This window comes from Eurypyga helias, unplaced genomic scaffold (assembly GCF_000690775.1).
Source record: "Eurypyga helias isolate BGI_N326 unplaced genomic scaffold, ASM69077v1 scaffold43368, whole genome shotgun sequence".
Taxonomy (NCBI): domain Eukaryota; kingdom Metazoa; phylum Chordata; class Aves; order Eurypygiformes; family Eurypygidae; genus Eurypyga; species Eurypyga helias.
The window spans coordinates 34,533-46,499 of NW_010267192.1; the positions used below are offsets into that span (position 1 = coordinate 34,533).

General features: G+C 39.3%; 1 protein-coding gene across 1 annotated transcript in view; it reads right to left on the reverse strand.

The window, feature by feature from the left end:
- LOC104513842 (uncharacterized protein F13E9.13, mitochondrial-like) overlaps positions 1-11,413 on the reverse strand; it is a gene marked incomplete at its 5' end in the record, with an annotated part of 24,135 nt that extends 12,722 nt beyond the window's left edge. The window contains 2 exons of the mRNA XM_010157324.1: positions 4,058-4,238; positions 11,307-11,413. Coding sequence (XP_010155626.1) covers positions 4,058-4,238; positions 11,307-11,413 — 288 coding nt within the window. The remainder of the gene's footprint in view (positions 1-4,057; positions 4,239-11,306) is intronic.
- Positions 11,414-11,967: the final 554 nt, after the last annotated feature.

Here is an 11,967-nt window from a genome sequence, read left to right on the forward strand (position 1 = left end):
CCTACAGTCCTTGCTCCCAGGCACCCAGACTGAAGCTCTGGGCACACCACAAGAGCATAACTTGCCTCTGGCCCATGTCCCTGGGTTTTTCACCTGTGGAGTCAAGACACAACAGGGAGGAACCTGGAATATCAGAAGTGTTCTCATGCATCATTACAGAGATACAGCTGTGGGGACTACTTTATACCTCAAAGATCAGCCCTACAGTCCTTGCTCCCAGGCACCCAGACTGAAGCTCTGGGCACACCACAAGAGCATAACTTGCCTCTGGCCCATGTCCCTGGGTTTTTCACCTGTGGAGTCAAGACACAACAGGGAGGAACCTGGAATATCAGAAGTGTTCTCATGCATCATTACAGAGATACAGCTGTGGGGACTACTTTATACCTCAAAGATCAGCAGATGGCCAGGCCAATATTCTGCAACAGCAATATTTCTAGAAATCCTTCTTCTCACCATTAACTTTGTCTCCATTAGGTTAATGATGGGCCAGTTATTTATTTCTTCTCAATCACTGCTACACGCTGGTAATGGAGTGCTTGCAGAATGTGCAAAATAATAAAGGGAGTATCACCAGCATATACTCCCCGTATTATAGAGGCTCTGTATCTCCTCTGCAAAGACCTGCACTGATAGGTTACTGCCAAGCAGAACGTATCACTAACGCAAAAAAAAGCCACAAACAGCAGTCAAGGGCTTTAGGGCAATTCCTTTAGACACAACAGTCCCCTCAGGTGTGAATAGTGCTTCATAATTAGCAAATTCTCAAGAAAAGCATGCAATTTGGAAGTAGATCAACAACAAACAACCTGAGTACAGGAAATTAACACAATGGTTAACTTCAGGAAACAAGACACACTGATAAATAAGTAAGGAAAACCAAACACTATGCCTAAATCTGATCCAGACACAGACCCAGACTTAGTGAACGTACTGTGGACGTTCCTGAGCACTGAGAAATGATAACCAGTAATATCTGCTAAACAAAAATAAATAAGGGAGCATTTGTATTTTTAGCTCATCTACAAACGCATAGAACCTGCTCAGATACATCATTCTGTTTCAAACTCAAGCAGATGCAGTTAATTAAATCAGAAACTACAAACAGGAAATTATACACCTCTAAAAAACACATGGTACACCTGTTAATAATGAACCAATTGAAAAACAGCCCTAGCAAACAAATTCTGACTTGCTTCTCCACAAAGAGCATTTTAGGAAAGAAGGAAGGTAATTCAGTCTTTGGAGGATGTCATTAAAATGAACTGATAAGACGGGTTGTTTATCTGAGAATAAGTATTTGAGATTAAGATGGCCTCCAGTCAAAAAAATAAATACAAGCCTGTACTATTCCGTATTGTGTCTGTGTTCTGTGGTCTATGATTCCTTAGGGACATTGCTGTATTTTAAATTTAAAAGCCTACATTAGAAGAGCAGAAAAATTGAGTGGCAGAGGACTTAAAATTAAGAAAGGTGTGACATGAATCTCCCCCACTATTTGTGTATATAATGACACTGATTTTCGAGTGGGCTAACACTGCCCTACCTGCCCTGAGGGGGAAACGCAGCAGCTTTCAACACAACCTCTTGAAGTCAAAAGCAAAAAAACCAGCGTGAGGCGGGTTTGTGGGGCAGATGGAGGGAGAACACGGGCCCTGCCGCGAGGCCCAGGGCAGGAGGATGCCCGCGGATGGATGCCCTTGGGCAACCGCCTCCCTCCACCCCCGTGCTGAACCAAGAGCCTTCAGCGCTGGTGTAACAGTCTGCAATAACCTTCTGGAGCTGGGAGGATGTTGACAACAACCGTTTTGGCTCAATAGCTGTTTTTTGATAACATGGGGAACTGCTTGTTTCTGTCAGAATAGTGGAGACACAGCGGTTTCCTTTTTCCTCAAGATCCCCTGCTATTTTCCTGCCACTGCCCCAAACGTTCGCTGAAGCACCCAGCACAAACATTTTTGTTGGCATTCTTTCCTTCAGGTGCCTAATTGAATAAAGAAATGTTTCCTAAAGCGCCAAAAAACAACCCCACAAATATTCTCAACCTTCTCAGATGCCTCATCCCCTGACTTATTACTGTTATTTTCAGATTTATCCGATACCTTGTCAATACTCTAGGAAAATTCAGTCATTTTATCTGTTACTATTTTGCTACCCACATTTATTAGCATAACCACATGTTGCAGATGCTGAGCTCCTTCGAGTTTCACTGTAAACCTGCTGACTTTTTCCCTCTTTACAAAATAAAATCATTACCTTCACCTAGAGACCACTTATGATTTCCCTGTGCAGTTCTCTTCAGAACAGTTATTTCTACCAAAGATAGGAGTTTCCACCGGGAAAATGAAATGACTCCTTATTAGCATGAGATGCTGCATATGCTTTTTGGCTAAAGTACCTTCAAGCAAGTATTTTTTGTAGTGAAAGCATACAGGGCTTCCTTTATTAATAGCCACCTATTAAAAATGTATTGACATTAAAGTCACTACTAAGTTGCTACAGAAAAACTACTCAAAGATTTGCTACCTACAAAGTAGCACTCACTTTATTACAGTTTTGCTTAAAGTGATTTTCTTTTCTTTTTGCTTTCCTGTTCAGTGAACTTGAGACAATCATTTTTAGAGAAGTGCAACGAAATGCATTAAACACAGGCCCTTCCTAGCTGGTGTTCTCCAGTTACAGAGCAAATAGTGCAGAACAGTAGTAGAGCTGAGCAAAACCCAAGCCCTCCAGGAATTCTCTCCCCCATTAATAATTGCTGAGAAATAAGAGAAATGCATTGCTCCCACACTATATCCCTTATTTAGCGATCAGTTTTGTTCCTGAGAGGATGCATAACTCACTAACAGTTTCACTACTGCTTTTAAAAATAAGATGTATAAATATTTTTGCAAATGCCTGTGTACCTCAAGTACCGTACATGCATATAATCCCTGAAAACTAGAAGTGGATTGTTAGCATTTTTATTTTAGGCTTTCATACAGATTCTACAGCAGCAATAAAAATCAGGCTTTTTCAGTTTGTCAAGTAGCTAGCTACCTTGACAATGGCAAATTTTGGGTTTAAAGCACTCAAACCAAATCTGAGTTCAAAACACATCTACTAAGAAGAATTCCCCCAATAAAAAAAAGGAATTTAAGACTTTGGGAACATATTTAACATAATTAAAACTGCCACTGCAGATAAGTTAGCCTACATTATGTATGGTTTAAGTACGGTTTTCAATTAACACCAGCATCTTTTAGCTTTGCATTCTTACAAAATTCTTCCCATTTATAAAAGCTGTCCATTCAAAAATGTGTAACTTTACTGTAATCACATATGCAATCTGGGGGAAAAAAAATGCATTAACCTTCAATTTATGAAGTATTTAGGAACTACAACCCTTCCATCGAAATCCAGCCTCCATCTTTAAATCATGGAATGTTGCATATGAAAAACGAAATTGCTTCAGTGAGCAATAGGAGCAGAAAGGTTAGCAAGTCTAGGATTCATGCAATAAAGATAGATTAATTTATATTTAATTCCCCCAAATGCAATTTAATTTTAAGTAGTTTGGCTAGCTACACACTCAATTTTTTGTTATTATATGAAAAGCTTCATTCCATCCATTCATTAAAAAAGGCAATGAAAACTTAGTTTTAATGGATAACAGGAGTAGCAACAACACATAATTAGATACTGAAACGGGATGCTTAACCACAGCGGGTTAAATTGATCCTCAAATATAATTTAACAGAAGCAAATAGAGTTACACCAAAGGTGGCTTTTAGACATGAGTAGCTTTAAACTAATCATTATATTTAGACAGGTTTCACCTAGAAAGCTGCGGCAGCGGCCTTGGGATTTTTAGCTGCCTCCAACTGAAGCAGCGCGCAAGTATCATCTATTATAATCAAGCAGGCATCTTCCTCAAAATCTAATTTCTGCTTTTTCAGGGTACAGTGAGCTTTTCATGTCTCATTTTTCATGGTATCTATGTTAGTACAATGCACAATTTGCAGAGAGTAAATGCCATAGCAAACAACAGTAATAACGGATGAGTCATTTCTATTACCTGCAGCCAGAGCGACGGCTATCGCCTGTTGATTTGCGGCACACAGGACCTGGACACCCAGCGCGAGCCGGGGGCAGGCGTGTCTCACCGCAGCACTGATGACTGTCATTGCTGCCGTCACCTCGGGCCCAGGGCACACCGTGTAAGGAACGTCATGCATGTTTTCTACCAGCAAGCCATCCTGTGGAGATGATTGTAAAGAAATACGATTGAACTGGGGAAAAAAGGAACTTAAAAAACATGGCTAGTTTACCGTTACGCTGTCTTGTATTACGAGACACACGAGTTTAAAGGTTTTCCTTCAAAGGAAGGATTATCTACAGTAAATTGTGTTGATGCATACAACCACTTACAAAAGTGCTTTCATCAACAGCACAGTATTTGCAGAGAAATCATGAAGAGAAATAAATGTGACTTTAATTATACATTCATCAATTAGGCTTCCTTTGATCCATCCTAAAATGTGATCTATAGGCGAATGAGTTAAATCTTATACCTCATTAAAAATAGTGTAGAGTCAAACTTCAATTATCCAAGCAAAATATAGGATACTGAGTACGTGTGGATAATGTAGGATTTAGAGATAATCAAGGCAATTCTCATTTCAATTAATGTCAGAAAATAAGTGTTATTTTGGATAAATACAGGAATTTTTTGTTTGACTATTCTTGTGCCTGTTTGCAGTGTGCCTAATACCAGCGTATTAAGGACTGGTATTTCTCCCATTCTGGATTCAGAATTACCTGAAGGAAGATACTGCTATTTATTATCTACCATACCTCCCACTCCACACAGACATACTCTCAGCGAACAATGTAGTGATAAAATACTCCGCTGATATAATTTGTGCAACTTACTGAAAGTCTTTGAACGTCATCTGGTACCTTGTACTTTTCTACTCATTGGATAGTATACATCAGAAAGTTTCCAACAACTGCATATCATATATAATTCTGTCAAGGACTAGTAACAAGAGTAGAATTATAGCCTTGAACCATATTTCAAGCCTCATGTTTTACATATGCAGTGAGAATGTTAAAAGAAGCCAGAAATTTCTCACCTGCTTCAACCTAAAAAATACAAAAAGTGTAATAGACAAACTCACTGTATATACAGAGAACAAACTCCACTCTCTCTGGACTTTTTTCACACATTTTAATGTTTTAAAATTAAGGGCTGTACAATTCAAAGAGATTCTGACTGAACCAGAATAGAAAGAAGAACACTTGAGGACAAAAATAATAATACAACTAGAGATTAAACAAAGAAGTTTGGTTAATTATAATGTAGAGAATCAGGAACAAGAAAAGAACTGTTTCCTTTTTTAAAAACTTTCATATGTAACGCTTCTTTAATCTTTGTTGCAGAGTAGAAGCCCATTTGGCAGTAAAAGGTAAGACAGTATATAAAATGCAGTCAGCATTTAATGGTTGCATTACAGGCTAAGGCACAGGCATCATAAATGAACACCTAACACGAAGGCTGGGGAAAACAGAACAGAAATAATCCGGTGGAACAATACGGTCAGTCCAAGCACACGACCCACGTACGTTCAGCGCACCAGCCCGTGCCAAACGGCTTACATCTGAGTACTTCATTACACAAAATACATGTGTATACACCTTAAAAACAAAAGGACATAACCTATTCATGGAAAAAATGACCTCGTATTATGAGCACCCAACATCAGACCTACACACTATCTGGTGCCATTCACCAGCACATGTAATTACAGAATTCCAGTCCAAGAAAACTTCAGGTAGGTGAAGAAAAACTAGGTATGACAACTAACCAAAACATCTGTCCTTGATTTAGTTTCTACATCCAATTTAACATATAATTTAACATCCACACTTCTCTACCTGTGATGGGAGGTACCATACGACAACGATGACAACCGGTCCTCAGAAAACCCATGGCATTTTCAGAAATGAAAAAAATGTCAAACTTGTAGTCAGTTTCTCTGGAATGAGGTCAGGAGTGTTCCCACACACCTGAGCTGACCAAATGGTCTTCTACCTCGGGCACAAATACTGAATCCTTTGTGGTACCAACAGAAAAAGAAATCCCTCAGCCTTTTGCCCTCTGTACACATGGATGCATTAAGTCAGCCTACGTGAGAATGCAAAATTGGTCAGTAGTAGTACGTGGCAAGAGGATTGATGTGAGACTGTATCTTAACAAAACAAACCAAACTCGAAGAATACACCAAACTCTCAAACCCAGGTAATTCCCTGAAGCCACAAAACCTGGAAGCCCTTGGTCCTGAGTTCAAGAACGCTCTACTTGGCAGATTTCACCAAAACCAGGATATCTGGGAAACTCCAAGCTTATCACAGGGCAAAGAGCTAGGATCTGCAAACCAGAAGACCCAGGCTTTCAAGCAGTCAAGAATCAACCACAATAGGCCACGCAGGAAGAACAGGGCTCCAGGTGCTCAGCTCCTGAAGAGCCGTGCCAGTAGCCAAAATAGCAGAACAGGCTGGCAGAATTCCACAGGAGCACCAAAGTGAAACTGAGCTTTCCATGAGTAGCAACTACTTTGACAGCTCAGGATTTGCATAAAGCAAATTATTCCATTAGTTACATTAATGAATGAATTCATTTTAAAATTAATTAAAAGCCCTAGCCATACTACTGTGCATAAAAAGTATCTGACTGAAGTCTGGTTCAAAATGCAGGCATATGGGAAGATTCCAGCATTTTTCTCTCCTGTCTTAAGCTTACTATATTCGCTTTTCAGCAGCTGCCTCTTCCTATGGCCTCAAGGTCCACAGTTACAGCGAATATTTTTGGTATTACTTAAATAATGTGTTGTTGTCCTTTTGGTACCATCCGATAGACGATGTTCTTTTGCATATTATGTTTTGTTTAATTAAAACAGAACAACATATGTTCTGCAATACAGAGAGCTGAATTACAGATGCATTAACTCAAAGCTTTCTTTCATATTTTGTATAAAAACGTAACACCACAGATTTCTGTGTTTACTGAATTGATATGTATATAAAACAGACTTCAGTACTAGCAGAGAGCTAATTAAAATGGTGGAAAGAAAACAGTTATGCTGAATTAAAGTTCCTGGAACTTCAGTTTATAGTTTAGAAGTCTATGGGAACAGCTACTCTATTATACCCTCCAAAGCAGAACTTACTTGGATAGTATGAGATGGAACTCTAGCAACTACCTTTTGTGTCTCTTTTCCATTGATTATTAAGATAATTTAAGTGTTGTTTATATATAATAGCCTTATTATAAGTAATTCTCAAACAACATCTTTCCTTTTTACTTTGAATGGCTTCTGAAGTGCTACATATGTGCAAAGTGCCTCTTGTGTCACAGCTAGCTACTCGAAAATAGGTCATTTAAATAGCTCTCTGATTATATAGAAAAATAATTTCCTTGGCTTTATTCCACTTATAAAAATGACCTCTTAAAACATTTCAGCAACACACACATCACAGCAGAAAAGCCTCAAAAAATAGTCACAACACTATAAACCACAACAGGTATAACAATCATACAAGCTTTAACTCAGCATCTACCTAATCTAACTTTTACCCAGGGCAACTTGAACCCCAGCGTTTCTGCTGACAGAAAGGTGTTACCTACAAAGCAACATTTATACTAATACAAACCTTTGCAAGCTTGGAATAACTACCCTTTCCTACAGGAGGAGAAGGGTTGGGGTTTTTTTGCATTATTATATAGGTTTAGGTGTGCACTAAGACAATTAGACCACAGTCATGTGTCCCTTACGAAGGAAATCAGGTGCCTTTGTAGAGCATTAATTTGCTGTGCCTTGGCACACCTTCCTATTGATTCCTTTAAAAACTCTACCTCCAGAACAAGAAATCACTACCTTAATACAGATAGGCAGGTATCTTATGTTCACCTGCATATACCATAGGAGGTAGTTGTGGGGAGGTTTGTCTGCCCTTTTGTTCTACTGTAATATAGCTAAGATTTGAAAGGGCAGCCTCAGTAGCCCAAGTGATACCTGCCTATGTGTTTCTATACAGAAATATTAGTTTAGTCTGTCTTAACTTTTATTAATCTCTAAGTCATTTGAATTCCAACTATTATCGTAGGTGTAAGGGTAATAGGTTTGAAAACTTTCATGTTTTAAAAGCATCAGTCTAAAACATGTACTAGCAACTACCCTTCCAGGTACAGAGACAACAGAAGGGTCAGGAGGATCAGAAGAGCAATGAATGCATCTCCAGAGACAGCACTGGTAAAAGATGCAAACCTAAAATTTTGTGTGGTAAGAAGCACCATAATATTTGCAACTCAATGTACTTTTATACTTTTGGGGTATTTTTTTAAGGAAACAGTTTTAGTTATGCATCTCTGGCTTTACTGTCAGCTACTCAAGTAGCTACAGCTAGATAACAGCAACTAGTAGGAAAGCGATCCATAGCAATGAAATCAGAGGGAAGTTGTGCTCTATTTTCTGGCTACAAAGTAAGCTTCACCCAGGCTGAATGGAACGAACAGGAGTTAACTTGAACATGTATTCTGCATTTCTCTTAAACAAAAGCAGATACAAATTGGAAGGATCATAATGCCTCATAGCTTGCTGTTTATAAAATCCTGTCTAGGGAATTTCATTGTTTAGCAACACCCAAGTACAAAGCATATACATTTTGAGCACAGATGGCTTCCTAACTGAGCACTCACTTGTTTTCATTACCATGCTCTAATATCACAAATCTTTCATATTTATTATGTTAAGCTGTTAATGTGCCAGACAAGTCACCTTTTTCTGAATATCCTAGGATTTACTTCCAAGTGCAGTGCATATTGAGTGAGCAAGACCATATACTTTATTTGTAAGTGTTAACACCAACTTGAGACAATATGTAAACGTCTAGAAGCAGCAAGATGGTGACATATCTTCATAAAGGCAGTATTTGAAATACTGTCAGTAGACACATACATGGAAAAAAACCCATTTAAGTTTCTAGCTCTTCTTCCACCAGAAAAACAGACAGCTTAACAGTTCAGAATACTGAGGGAGAAACCCAAATATACTCCCATTACAGAAATAGGATAGCTAGTTTGGGAGAGCAGTGATCTGTGCCAAAGCCAGGAAGCTCCTGAAGTATCTATCATGAAAATTTGCATTTCTCTTAAAGTACCAAGTAAAACTAAACAAGTGAATTGCAGAAGGTGTTTGGCAACCCCAGTGATATTTATGGAAGCTCTCCTGATTATCTCTGACCTTTATGGCATTAATGAAGGATTTGTTTGTCATATTGCTGTAACACTATTGTGTACAGGACCTTATAATGAAGATTGGTGTGGAATGTATACTGATGTCTTGTGGCTTCTACAGGAAATACACTAAGCATAACTTTAAGACCTGAATTTGCTCAAATGTGTAGAGAAATGACTGCATTCACCTCATCTATCTACGTGAGAGGTAGGTTTAAGAATAGATTCAAGTTCAGAGACTGCAATGCATTAGGAGAAAAGGTAAATCAGTTAGACCTGGAATAGCAGAATTTATTACAGCTATTGAAAAGACAAAGTATAAAACACAAATGAAAACTTTATGTTAGTACCAATTTTAAAGCTTGTCTTAAAACTGCTCCAGCTTTGTGCATGTCAGCAGTGAAAAGTATCCGCTCCTGTACCCTCCCTCACCTTTAAGCATACTTGGTCTTTTCTCCCTGCTGCTCAAGGTTTCAGTGTGTAATTAGTACGTAAGGGAAATGGGTAAACAAGCACTGGAATGTGGGGCAATGGCTGTAAGAGTTACAGATCACTTGTGTAACCATTTCCTCTCACACAGGAAGGCAGAGACTAGTACTTGCCACTCTTCTGATGTAGATCAAATCATGTGATACCTCATGTTGATACTGTAACCGTAAAGACAAAATATCAAGTCACAGTACAGAATACAGAGCTATTGCACACCTGTCCTTTCAGTGGGCATGAAAAGGAAGAAAATTTACTCATTCTGTACAACTTGCAGTTAGAGATTATTCTAAGTTGGTGGACATCTTTATCTTGCACATACCCATCTGGCTCATAGGCCTGCCTATGCAAGCTTCATTCTGCCACACTGCTGTTTACCTTTAAAACAATTCTGTTCTCAGGACCGTCTCCTAATTTAGCTTTACTAATGCTCTGCCCATAACCTACTTTATGACTTGTCTTGCATTTTCACCTTGGTCTTCTATAATTCAGATTAAGCTCTTACATTCAATTTCACTCAGCCTATAAAGTATCATTCTAATTTTTGTCATTAAAAAGGTTTCAACTGGCTTGTTATTAAAGTTTTGCAGAAAACAGCAGCTCAGAGCGAAGACTACTTGTTCATTTGAGAAATTTTCAAACCTTGGACCTTAGGACACCACCTTACCATGCCAGAAAATGCACACAATACTGTAGGCAGGTCAAAGAAAATGCACATCAACACCCGAAGACAAGGTGCAATGAAATGTTTAAAACATTATCTGACCTTTCAAAAGGACATACACCCTGTTAAAATCTACTGACCTATGAAGATTACTACATCACTTTAGGTCCAATGGCAATTCAGTCAGTAGTACCTGCCTCTTCTTGCCGCTGGGTGAGACTGGCCTTTTGGGCCTTCTCTGACTAGACACACAAAGCAGGCACGCTTGCTGCCAGGGGGCTAGGACAGAAGGGCTAAAGAGGGCAGAGAACGACCTAAGTTTTTATAAGTCCCAGAATAATCTGTGCTGTTTTGGCACAAACACAAACGTGGAGCGATTCTATTGCCTACAAGCGAGTGCGGTATGCAGTGCCTCGGCTGTGCACATGGCATTCCTCCATGACTTCCTGAAACCAGAGTGTTGTACACAGCTAAAAATACAGCGGCTTGTCAGAGTGGATGATGGACCATCCTACAGCCAGATACCTAAAATGCTAGCAACCGTCTGTGTTGCAGTCAACTTTCCATCTGGGGGGGGGGTTTCCCCTTAGATTGATTTAATTCTTAGAAATTAATGGTAATCCAACTTAAGAAACTTCAATTGCACAATTTGAAACCAAGGTTTTTCAATTGCTTTGTGTGCATGTGATGCTTATTTTAGGTTTTGTAATTTAGAAGGCCTACTTACTATGTTGAAATAAAAGATGTGGATTTAATCATCTTCCTAAACTGTATGGCTTAAGATGATTTTGATGAATTATAGACTGAGTTTAAAGTATTGGCTGTGCAGAAGCAGCTCTGTGTAAACACTGCTATAGGAAGAGGGAAAGCAAAACTTACAACTCCAGCATCCTTGTAAGCTTCTGCCTCTTGACACGCTTGGTCAATAATCTGTGTCAATGGAAGAGAACTTCTTGGTGTCCCTGCAAGAATAATACTGCTTACCTCTGGGCACGCACAACCCAAAACCACATGCAGTAAGAGCTTTCAGGTAGGATAACTATAGGGATTTGCAGAGTGACATAAGGAGAAACAGAGTAAACTTGCTAAAAGGTTGCTGTATCTCCTTGTGACATGCCTTAGTGGCATCTCCTTCCTCAGGTGAACTTGACAGATCTGTTGTAACCACTCAGTTCCTAAATCTAGTTTACGAACCTGAGGAGTATCTGCTGTAATCTCTTATTGCACCAGGTCTGCTCTTAGCTTGTTATTCCTGTACTTATTATCGCTTAACCTGCATTAGTGGTGCCCTACGCAGTACAACCTATGTAAGACTGACCTCTAGGTCTGCGGTATATCTGCGATAAACACCTGTCGGTTTATAGCTAAAGCCATCTTCAACAGCAGTCTGCAAGGCTGCTCGTATCCGAGTTTCACTCTAAGCGCTTCATGGAAAAAAGGAACGTGCATGGAGTTTGCTGGGGTTGAACGAATTTCCCTCCAAAGTCTTTTCTGATATTTGGGCTCCAAAAGCCAGGCGCTGAGGGTCTGAAATGGGGAC